The sequence below is a fragment of the Eucalyptus grandis genome, chromosome 9 (assembly GCF_016545825.1).
Source record: "Eucalyptus grandis isolate ANBG69807.140 chromosome 9, ASM1654582v1, whole genome shotgun sequence".
Lineage (NCBI taxonomy): Eukaryota > Viridiplantae > Streptophyta > Magnoliopsida > Myrtales > Myrtaceae > Eucalyptus > Eucalyptus grandis.
In genome coordinates this window covers 38,988,329-39,000,758 of record NC_052620.1, presented here as the reverse complement: position 1 = coordinate 39,000,758, position 12,430 = coordinate 38,988,329, and the positions used below count along the sequence as shown (strand labels likewise).

Below are 12,430 nucleotides of genomic sequence, written 5' to 3'. Positions count from 1 at the left end.
TTAAAGAAAAATATAGGAGACTGGATTCATCACAACGAACTGAAAAATGTTTATACATCCTGCAATTTTTTGATGGACATGGGTCACATGGGGTCACATGTGGACCATAAGTCATGAACAATCCACGAAAAATACTCGCATCAAACCATGAAAAAGCGGTTAATAAAGCTAATATCCTGCTGTGGAAACAGAAATCAGCAATGGTATTACATCATTTATAAGACTGCTAATACAACAAACTGCTCACCCTCAATCTTTATCATAGTGGATTGAAGGTTAATTGGTAAGGTCAATAATTCATGAGAATTTAGACTAAGAGTTCTCAGAGTATTAGAGGTTCGTGCCTGTAGAGATCTCTCTAGCCATTTGAGTGTCTGATTATCCTTTGCACCACAACCGTTCTTGCCCTCCTTATCTCCCGGCTACACTTGTCAGCATGTGCACCCAGATCTTCGACCCTTTCCATAAATATTGCCAGCCTTTTCTTGATTTCACCTATAGCGAGCTTGACAGCCTCATCTTCACTAGAAGCAAAATCAGCATTTTGCATAAAAGACTCAATCTCAACCTGCAACTTACTGACAAGAACCTTAATGCTATCCATGTCCTTGATAGTTATGTAGGTCCCAACCTGCATTGAGCTGATCAGCTCCCTCTGCCCTTTGAGAGCACTCTGGTAGTTCTTCCACAGGGAGTCGCACCACTTACCCACCGAGCCAATTGGGACAGCTATCGCACCAGCCAAAGCTGTTATGACAGGCGGTGCTGCCACAGCTGCTGCCACAACCGAGAATATCAATGCTGACACGAAAGCGGCGACGAAAATCATGTTAGAGACCCTCTTCCATGTTTTGGTAGATTTTAGCTTCTTATCAAGCTTCTTCTTCCGAACTTGTAGTTTCTCCAACATTGCCAATTGCTGCTTATAAACGGATTGGAAGATCACGAAGAATTCCTCAGTAAAAGGGTCCCCAGCTGCCCTAAACTTCTGCAGTTCTTCCAAGGTTTTTGCATACTTGTTCTCTTCAATCCCGTCTTCCACTTGTTCAAATTGCTGGATCGCGAACTGGATCAGTAATTGGCTGTCACGAGCACGCTTTAGGCATTTTTCCAGAGCAGTGCAGAAGTCTAGCGTCTGCAGGCTGTTCTCAAAGTAATCTTCGACCAGAGCAAACAGTTCTTGATTATTCCAAATATCTTTCTTGCATTCAAGAATGACTTTGACTACTTCCTGGTTCATTTCCAGCAGACTACCTGTCACTTCTCTCAGAGACTCAAAAGACAGAGACCGAACCTCTACACCGACTGCAAGACTATTGATGACGCGGTTTGTACGCTCATGAAGGGTGTGATCAAAGGCTTGCAAATCAGGGTCAGTCCTACAAGCATCCTCGTAAGAGGTCAGATCGGCCATGTATTGGGCATTCGTGTTCAATGGGAGGGGAATTGGCAGGGCATCATCACTTCTCTTCTTGCTGGACTGCCCTCCCGTCATTTTTAAACTTCGACCCAACAAAAACTACCAAGGAATAGCACAAGAAACTGGAAAAAAGAAAGAACTTTCAATTGGTAGACTGCAAACTCAGCTAAATAAACATACTCAATTTTCTTCCCCAACTTCAGCACCACCAAAAAGTACAAGAACTTCAAGATACAGCAAGAAAGTTATTAATTTGCATCCTAAATCATAGAAGATTCAGATTCCAAATTCCAAAAGAATCTAGTCGAAGCATCCCCAACATTAGGAAGAATAATAAGGATTAGTTTTTAAGGCAGGATCTTGACAAATCAAAGACGATGTCAACGATTCTTCTACTCATCAATAAAAGCTAGAATGCACGCTTCCATACTCATATGGTACTGTAGATTCAGCTCGACAAGGTCAATGATTCTTCTACTCATCCGTATCCCTCATCTCAATTTAAAAAGAAATAACGCAAAAAAGGAAACCAAAAAGCCGCAAGAGTTTGAAATGCAAGAGAAACCCAGCAACGATTCTGAATTTGCTAGGAGAAAAATTCGAAATTTAGCAAAAATCAAGTCGTAGCAACTCGAAGATGAGAAAACCGAAATGCCTATGAATTGGGGCAAAATCTCGACAATCGAAACAGCGATGCTTGCGCAGCACAACCCATCAAATGAAAACAAAATGAAAGATCAGAAAAGTCATATCAAAGAAGGTCTAACCTTTGCTTACACGCTAATCCCTTTCAAGACAAGCCTACCGAGCACCCTCAACCGCAGCTCAAATGTCAGGAGACGAAGGCGATTTTCCTCTCGGTGGAAAGTTGTTGCGATGGCGAAGGAGAAAGGTGCGAACTTTTCGAGGGACGCTTGCGGAGCAAGAGAGCATTGATGTTGCAGAAGACAAGAATGGGCAGAGACCGACGGATATTTATGGAGAAGACGCAAGGATAAGGAGGGAGGAGATACGGTAGTTCAAGCCATCGGGAGAGGCGGCTTGTACGCGTGAAGAGGAAAGTGAAGTGAAAAGCGACAGAAAATGTCGGGGAAAGGAGGACGGAACGCGCAGAGGCGGAGGAGAAGAGACGGGGAAGCAATGTCGTCAACGAATTTGGTATTTTTTTTCTTAACAAAGATAACGAGGATGTATTGACGAAGTTGGCAGTTGTCTTAATTAGTGGAAATCATCGCGGTCGGATAAAGCCGCGGACGGATATAGGGAAAAAAAAGATTAACGCGTGGAAAGTAAAGAGGGACCTGTTGGAAAAGGAAAAAGAAAAGGATGTAATTGTCCCCGCTTTTCTATTTACGTAACTCTTCGATTTCATATGGGAACTCGACTTTCTTATCATAATAACCATAGCATGTCGTTCTATAACTTTATTAATTGGGTGATGAAGGATTCTTTTGATAAAAAAAGTGAATTAACCAATTTCTCACAATAACTTCTAATGGTTATGTTGATGACAAAACTAATGGTTGCAACAAAAATCAAAGTTCTTGGGGGTAACTTGTAAAATTTCGAGAGCTATTGCATAATAATATCAAAATTTTGGGGGAATAGTATGTAACTTTTCAAAATTTTGGAGCTACTGTGAAATTCTGCCCAAGGTGACGGGAGTTTCAAAGAATTATCCCAAAGAAAATCAAATTTTGGCCTATCATCAAATACATGACAAACATTTTAAGCATATCAAAGAGAGTCCCCAGACCTTTAATACAAGTAAAATTATCAAATAAAAGTTATAAATCTGCACTAATACTAATTTAATCATATATATTTTTAATTTGATTAATTTAGTTTTAGATCTTTTGATAATTTGCCAATTCATTCCATTCAAATAGATTTTGATTGAAAATCACTAACATGAATGATGACCTTTTTTCTTGATACTGTCAACATGGATAATTTTTATAATTTTTAAAAAATTTCTAAGTTTTTCTATTTAATTTTTTTCCTAATTGTGGCTAACAAAGGTCACCAGCGACCCTTGCCTAAGCCATCGTCCTTCACCAAATTTAGCGATGGCCTAGAAGAGGAAAGGAGGGGCTGGCTTGGGCTGAAAAGAAAAGGAATAGGTTGGGCTGGCCCAAGTGGGGAGAAGGAAACCGAAAAAGAAGAAGTGGCCCAGGTTTGGCTGTCTTTAGCTCTGCCCTATTGCTTTTTTTAGTTTTATCTTTTCTAGTTTTTCATTTTTTTAATTTAATTAAAATTGATTAATATTTTTTTTTTGTTTTAATACTAGTAATGCAGATGTTTCTAATGTATATGTGATGCAATTTATAATCTTGTGGGGGGTTAAAATTAATCTTTAATTTTCTATGTGATTTGAACCAAAATAAATGGCAAAATTTGAGTATCAACAATTCTATACTTCTAACTATTTTAAATGATGAGCATCTAAAACCTATCCCTCCAAGAAGGGAACCCAAAACACATCCAACATCGAAAAATGGTATATAGAGCTGCCGCTCCATTGTGATCAAAATTTGAGAATCCGCATTACATATTAACCTATTCATAAGCTTTATTAAATAACTACTTTAAGATAATATCTCAATCAACATATGCACAATCAAAAGGAGATGTGCATGTAATATACATGTAATATATGTGCAATATTTGTGCAGCATATCTTGCAATATTAATATGCGTTTACATTAGAAAAATTGAATTTTTGCATTAGAAAAATCATGTCTGACTTTTGATCAATCTCTCTAGGAGATCAAGGAGACAAAGATTGCACCAACACAAGGCATCTACTAGTACTATCGTCCAACAAGCAGGCGCATACTTAACGAGAAACACAACAAAAAATGACGAGCATCTACGATGAAAATTACAGCGGAACGGTGACAACAAATAAAGGGTAAAACATCTTGTTTTTGGGAATAGGCAAAGAGTGGTGGATATTCATACATAGTTGTGTACTGATCATCATTAGGGTCAATAAACAATAGTGAGGTAAATATATGGAACAACGCAATCACTATGAACAATACCAAACAGAGATCAAAATCTCTTCACTTAGGCTCCGTTCGTTTTATGAAAAATGTGGCATTTTTGGAAATTATTTTTCAAGAAATCATTTTCCAAGAAAATAACCATATTTTCTAGTGTTCGACTGAAATTTGAAAATAAATTAGAAAATATTTTTCACCATTTGGTAAGAAAAATCTTTTCTTCCATGGACTCCTTTTCAATAATTATTTTTATTATTTATTTTTGAAAAATCAATTTTTTTAATTTTTAATCCTTTTCCTTTCCTTTTTCTTTTTCTTTCCCGTTTTTTTTTTTTTTTTTTCTTCCTTGGCCATGGCCGGCCGCCGGCATTGGTGAACTCTGGCCTCAACCTAGGCCACGTCACCGGATCGGGTGAGGCTCGAGCCGTGGCTAGTTCATCGAAGTTGCTAAGGCCCGAGCTTGCTAGCCTCGGGCAAGCTCGACTTCGCTAGATTAGGCAAGGCTCGAGTTAGCTTGTGGCCAATCGTCGGCTACCATCATGGCCACCAATCAGCCAAGGAAAAAGAAAAAGAAAAAAGAAAAAGGAAAGAAAAATTAAAAATACGATTAAAAAAAAAAAGAAAATATAAAAGTAAAAGAAAACGAGAAAAAAGAAGTCATGAAAAATGTTTTCCATTTTTAGAAAGTGGAAAATATTTTCCTCACTTTTAAAGGTGTTTTTTTTTTTTTTTCCAAAAGTGAAATGTTTTTGTTGGCTAGTTTATTTTTTGTGAAATGAACACTAAAAAATGTTTTACTTGAATTTATTTTTCGTGAAACAAGCATAGCCTTGGTCAATGCGATGCTTCTATATCAAAATAGAGGACCACACAAATCAACACCAAAATCTCGCGTTCTACCTAAGAATCAACTCCCATCGTGTGCAAATTAACCGGTGAAAGCTATAAGAAAATAAAAGGATAAGAATAAACCAAACACAACACATTACCCAATTTGAAAACGCAATCATAAATCCAAAACAAAGGAAGTGAAGAGAAACCCACTTCATAGCTCTTGGATATTCGGACGCTGCACTGGCGATTCCTCAGTTTCGGCTATGGCGAATTTGAAACAAGGCAAAGAAGAAGTGGAAGAATGGACAAGACGAAGGAGAAGTGGAGGAATTTTTGTATATTGTATTGTCTGACTTGTAGACAAATATGAATGACTGAATCAATTATAATCACAATCAAGATTAATGCTGCAATTGGTATCTTCGACAATATTCAATCATATTTCCAACACTCCCTCTCAAGTTGGTGGCTTACATATGTTTAGGACACCAAGCTTGCTTAGTAGGTACATATATTTTCTCTGGCATAGTGGCTTAATCAAAATGTCCGCAGGTTGCTTTGCAGTTCCAATTCCTTTTGTTATGAGGACTCATTCTTTGATCTTATCTCAGGCGAAATGACAATTAATTTCTATATGTTTTGTTCTTTTGTGAAAAGCTAGGTTTGCTGCTAGTTTGAGTGTAACATCATTATCACAAAACAACTCACTTGGTTTGTTGACTTGTATTCCAAAGTCTGAGAGTAGTCCTCGTATCCAAACTATTTCGTGATACAGTCGATTGTTTCTTCATTTCCCATGAGATTAAAGATCTTCTCGATTTGATGCAAAAACCAATTATGGGTCTCCTGGTCATTAGGCAAGTAGCATAATCTGTATCACAATAAGCTGTCATCTTTATGTCACAATCACGAGATAAGAATATCCCAAGTACTAGACATCATTTCAAATATTTTACAACATTTAGGGTTGCATTCATATGAGATTATTTTAGGTCATGCATAACTGGCTGATTGATTATTTGCACTGCATAACAAATGTTCGGCCTTGTCATGTGACGACCCCAACACATCATGACTACTGTAAAACTACTATCACCATTATATTTTTCGTTTTAATTTTCTTAAACATGCGGAAGCGTAAGGGACTAAAGAAAATTCTAGAGTATACATGATTTTTTTATAAACATGGCAACTTAATTTCTAATTTATTTATACATGTATATTAGACAATAGGTGGGGTGCTATAGAGAAGTACAAAAGGCCAGTACTAAACTGACTATACTAGACTCTAGGTTGGTCACCCTTCCCCACCTAACTGTACAAGCGTCACCTAACAGTGGCCCATGATGTCATCAAAATCTTCCCAACTCCAAAAATCTTGTTTCCCTCCTACCTCTTTCCTATGTCACTAGGCTGTCTCTGCCTCTTGACCCTTCAAAAGATAGTGGGAGTGGATCCATTGTACGTTCATTGACACGAGCATACATCCTGATGAACTCAAGGGTAACTTGCCCTGTCGGGGGCCCCACGTCAATGACCATATTTGACTTGATCCGAATGAAGACAGTTCACAAAATTGGGGTATGTGAACTTGTCCTCCTCCCAAGTGAAGTCCATTGGCACCCCGTAGCAAATCATCGGGGAGGCAAGTGGGATTGACATTCTAAAGATTTGAAAAGATGAAGTTTATAACTAGTGAGTCATAACCCAGCAAGTAGAAGGTCCACCGGTCTATACCACACAAATCGATCACTGAATGACAAAGAAAGTCTCAATAGAAAGTCTTGTAAATCATGTGCACAACAGCTTATCTGAGAACCTTTTCAAAATACACGATTGATCAATATAAGTCAATTGTTCCCAAGAAATGACCAATAGTTTGATTCAGAAATACCAAAGTCATAATCAATATATTTTCATGCTATCATCATCTTCTAGGGAACCTTGTTACCCCCGGCCATCTCGTACTCATCCGGCATAGCAAAGCATTTTGGGGAACCGTGTTGCACCCCCTAGGCATATGAAGGAACCCAATTACCTCTCCAGGCATCTTTACTACAACTTGGGGCATCGTCGCCCTAAGGAATGACAACATTCTCAATCGCATGTTCACACCATGATGCATCAATTTCATAATTCAATTAAAAGTACGTAAACACCGCTATCATTTAGGGATTCAAGCATGCATCTAATGAATCATCAGTCGTTTTCATTCCTTAGACTGATACAAACTCGCCATATAGATATTAAGTGAACCATGGGGAAGGTCCCACATTCTAGGCATAAACTAGCCTCATAAGGCGTCCGGTATGCCTTTAGAGTCGATGGCTATTGTCTAGGTAATCAGTGTTAAAAAATTATGAAACTTTAGTATGAGGTTGATAAGTCCTAAAGGAATATATTTTGTTAAGAACTCGAAATCCAGTTTAATTCATACAATTCTAAATAAATTTTCCAAGCCGGGCTCAAAACAGTCAAAATCTTCAGAACAAAATTGAGTAGAAAAATAAATATTTCACTGATCAAATGAGACCAAAAAATTATGAAAATTTATTATGTGATATATTGAGATGTTTTCTACAACTTTTGTGAAGAACATATTTTATAATTATGAACCAAGAAATCTGTAGAAAATGAAAAGCATAAAGAAGTCGGTCCAGCGAACCCAAAAATAGATTTGGAATCCCGAAGTTTTTCAAATATATTTTTTTCATATGAAATTAAAAAATTATGAAATTAAATTATGTCATAGAAAAGTCAATAAGGGACAACTCTTGTGAAGAACGTTCCATGAGATTTGCACCACATAAGTTGGTACAAAATTAGCAAACTTCTGGGTCGGGCTAGAGTTGAACCCGCCCTCAGTCCAGTCACGAATTTCCTTTAAAGTTTCTGCCATTTTGGCCTTCGCATGTGCCAAATATCGACTATCCATGCCTCTACAACCTAACCACGAGCTCCACTATTTCAAACTCGGCAACGTAGCTAAGTAACGTAGTCAAAACTTTTGATTAAATGAGTAACATAGTCGAAACTTCGATTAAACAAAAATCTCAACAACGTTCTTGGATTACTACGAAACTATTCTTGTCACATGACAAACTATCATTATAGGATAGAACATAGGATATTCACTTGCCTCGAGTCCTAGTATATCGCGGTGGTGGCTTGATGAAACGAAGATAAGGCCAACGGCGACGACAGTTCAGCTAAGGTGCGCCCAATGGTTAGTTAGGACAGCTGCAATTTCTTCAGTCTTCTGCGTTTGGAGTCGGAACCACGAGGCGTTGGCCTCAAGTTCCTGCCGGTGGTGCAGTCGAGTGATTGTAGTGGAGCATGAGGGAATTATTTGGGCGGTCCAACCAGAGAAACCAGCTCTCTCTCTCTCTCTCTCTGTGCTTTCTGCCCCTTCCACCGCCAAAGTCTCCATCCTAGCAGCAATTGTTGACTCAGCTGCATTATCCAACCCAGCTGGATCCTTATCCCTTTGTAGCAAATGTGGAGGTGAGCGGATGGTCCAAGAATCTTCAAATGATGGAGGATAATTTAAAAATCTTTATGAGCAATAATGGGGAAAAGTTCAAGACTCTTATGTTGATGTAAAGGACACGGCGGCTTGGTTATGTAGGCACATCCTCGGATGAAGTGGAAATGGCATCACTCGGTGACGATGCCACAAGGATGTGAACGACATAGTTTGACGACGAGATCGCTAATGTAGCATGGACCGTCAGACATTCGGGGCTGACGGGGAAGCAATGTCGTCAACGAATTTGGTATCTTTTTCTTAACAAAGATAACGAGGATGTATTGACGAAGTTGGCGGTTGTCTTAATTAGTGGAAATCATCGCGGTCGGATAAAGCCGCGGACGGATATAGGGAAAAAGAAGAAGAAAAAAGCGTGGAAAGTAAAGAGGGGACCAGTTGGAAAAGGAAAAAGAAAAAGGATGTAATTGTCCCCGCTTTTCTATTTACGTAACTCTTCGATTTCATATGGGAACTCGACTTTCTTATCAGAATAACCATAGCATGTCGTTCTATAACTTTATTAATTGGGTGATGAAGGATTCTTTTGATAACAAAAGTGAATTAACCAATTTCTCACTATAACATCTAATGGTTATGTTGATGACAAAACTAATGGTTGCAACAAAAATCAAAGTTCTCAGGGGTAACATGTAAAATTTCAAGAGCTATTGCATAATAATATCAAAATTTTGGGGAATAGTCTGTAACCTTTCAAAATCTGGGAGCTATTGTGAAATTCTGCCGAAGGTGATGGGAGTTTCAAAGAATTATCCCAAAGAAAATCAAATTTTGGCCTATCATCAAATACATGACAAACCTTTTAAGCATATCAAAGAGAGTCCCTAGCCCTTTAATACAAGTAAAATTATCAAATAAAAGTTATAAATCTATTACACTGATACTAATTCAAGCATATACATTTTTAATTTGATCAATTTAGTTTTAAATCTTTTGATAATTTGCTAATTCAATCCATTCAGTTAATTTTGACTGAAAATCACTAACATGAACGATGACCTTCTTACTTGATGCCGCCAGCATGGATAATTTTTATAATTTTTAAAAAAAATTTCTTAGTTTTTCTAATTTTTTCCTAATTGTGGCTAACAAAGGTCACCAACGACCCTTACCTAGGCCATCGTCCCTCACCAAATTTAGCAATGGCCTAGAAGAGGAAAGGAGGGGTTGGCTTGGGCTGAAAAGAAAAGGAATAGGTTGGGCTGGCCCAAGTGGGGAGAAGGAAACCAAAAGAGAAGAAGGGGCCCAGGTTTGGTTTTCTTTAGCTCGGCCCTCTTGCTTTTTTTAGTTTTTCATTTTTTAAATTTAATTAAAATTAATTAATAATTTTTGTTCTTTGTTTTAATACTAGTAATGCAAATGTTTCTAATGTCTATATGTGATGCAATTTATAATCTTGTTGGGGGTTAAAATTAATCTTAATTTTCTATGCAATTTGAACCAAAAGGGATGGCGAAATTTGGGTAACAACAATTCTCTACTTTTGACTATTTTAAATGATGAGCATCTAAAACCTATCCCTCCAAGAAGGGAACCCAAAACACATCCATCATTGAAAAATGGTATATAGAGCTGCCGCTCCATTGTGATCAAAACCTGGGAATTAGCATTACATATTAGCCTATTCATAAACTTTATTAAATAACTACATTAAGATAATATCTCAATCAGTATATTCACAATCATTGAAAAATGGTATATAGAGCTGCTGCTCCATTGTGATCAAAACCTGGGAATTAGCATTACATATTAGCCTATTCATAAGCTTTATTAAATAACTACATTAAGATAATATCTCAATCAGTATATTCACAATCAAAAGGAGATGTGCATGTAATATACATGCAATATATGTGCAATATTTGTGTGGCATATCTTACAATATTAATATGCATTTACATTAGAAAAATCGAATTTTTTGCATTAGAAAAATCATGCCTAACTTTTGATCAATCTCTCTAGGAGATCCAAGGAGACAAAGATTGCACCAACACAAGGCATCTACTAGTACTATCGTCCTACAAGCAGGCGCATACTTAACGAGAAACACAACAAAAATGACAAGCATCTATGATGAAAATTACAGTGAAATGGTGACAACAAATAGAAGGTAAAACATCTGGTTTTTTGGGAATAGGTAAGAGTGGTGGGTATTCATACATAGTTGTGTAGTGATCATCATTAGGGTCAATAAACAGTAGTGAGGTAAAGATATGGACTAACGCAATGACTATGAACAATACCAAACAGAAATCAAAATCTACTCTTCACTTAGGTTCCGTTCATTTCATGAAAAATGTGACATTTTAATTTTTTTTTCAAGAAGCCATTTTCCAAGAAAATAACAATATTTTCTAGTGTTCGATTGAAATTTAGAAATGAACCAGAAAATATTTTTCACCATTTGGTAAGAAAAATATTTTCCTCCATGGACCCTTTTTCAATAATTATTTATATTATTTATTTTGAAAAATCAAATTTTTAATTTTTAATCCTTTTCATTTTCATTTTTTTTTTTTAATTTCTTTCTTTTTCTTCTTCTTCCTTGGCCTTGGCTAGTCGCCAGCATTGGCGAACTCCGACCTCACCCTAGGCCACCTCACTGGATCGGGCAAGGCTCGAGCCCTAGCCAGCTCGTCAAATCTGCTAAAGCCCAAGCTTGCTACCCTTGGGCGAGCTCGACGTTGCTAGATCAGGCAAGGGAGAGCCTTGCCATAGGCTGGCAAGGCTTGAGTTGACTTGTGGTGGATCATCGGCTACCATTGTGGCCACCAACTGGCCAAGGAAGAAGGAAAAGAATTAAAAACTCGATTTAAAATTAAAAAAAAAAGAACATATAAAAGTAAAAGAAAAAGGTGTTTCATAAAAGAAAATGAGGTAAAATAAGTCATGAGAAATGTTTTCCATTTTTAAAAAGTGGAAAATATTTTCCCCACTTTTAAAGGTGTTTTTTTTTTTTCCAAAAGTGAAAAATATTTTCATTGACTAGTTAATTTTCTGCGAAACGAACATTGAGAAATATTTTCCTTGAATTTATTTTCTGTGAAACAAGTAGAGTCATGGTCAATGTTATGCTTCCGTATCAAAATAGAGGACCACAGAAATGAACACCAAAATCTCGCGTTATATCTAAGAATCAACTCCCATCTGTGTGAATTAACCAGTGAAAGCTATAAGAAAATAAAAGGACAAGAATAAACCAAACACAACACATTACCCAATTTGAAAACGCAATCATAAATCCAAAACAAAGGAAGTGAAGAGAAACCCACTTCATAGGCCCTGGGTATTCAGACGCTGCACGGGCGATTCCTTAGTTTTGGCTATGGCGAATTTGAAATAAGGCAAAGAAGAAGTGGAAGAATGGACGAGACGAAGGAGAAGTGGAGGAATTTTTGCATATTGTATTGTCTGACTTGTATACAAATATGATTGACTGAATCAATTATAATCACAATCAAGATTAATGCTGCAATTGGTATCTTCAACAATATCCAATCATATTTCCAACAATCTTCCTCAAGCTGGTGGCCTACATATGTTTAGGACACCTAGCTTGCTTAGTAGGTACATATATTTTCTCTGGTGTAGTGGCTTAATAAAAATGTTTGTAGGTTGCTT

The 12,430-nt window shown here is 37.2% G+C and overlaps 1 protein-coding gene across 2 annotated transcripts; it reads right to left on the bottom strand.

Annotated features, from left to right (window-relative positions):
* LOC104419772 (UPF0496 protein At2g18630) lies at positions 1-6,072 on the bottom strand. Of its 2 annotated transcripts, none has more exons than XM_039302006.1 (2): positions 5,971-6,072; positions 1-1,542 (listed from the first exon to the last, which is right to left on the bottom strand). In XM_039302006.1, exon 2 carries the CDS (start codon positions 1,493-1,495, stop codon positions 359-361), a length of 1,137 nt encoding a protein of 378 aa, XP_039157940.1. In that variant the 5' UTR covers positions 1,496-1,542; positions 5,971-6,072; the 3' UTR covers positions 1-358. The 2 variants fall into 2 exon arrangements, with proteins under 2 accessions (XP_039157940.1, XP_010029837.1); XM_010031535.3 differs by lacking the exon at positions 5,971-6,072 and adding an exon at positions 2,188-2,578.
* Between the last annotated feature and the right edge of the window lie 6,358 nt (positions 6,073-12,430).

Excerpts from the sequence above, each read along its gene's own strand:
- LOC104419772 (XM_039302006.1), bottom strand. The coding sequence starts at position 1,495 with ATGACGGGAGGGCAGTCCAGCAAGAAGAGAAGTGATGATGCCCTGCCA.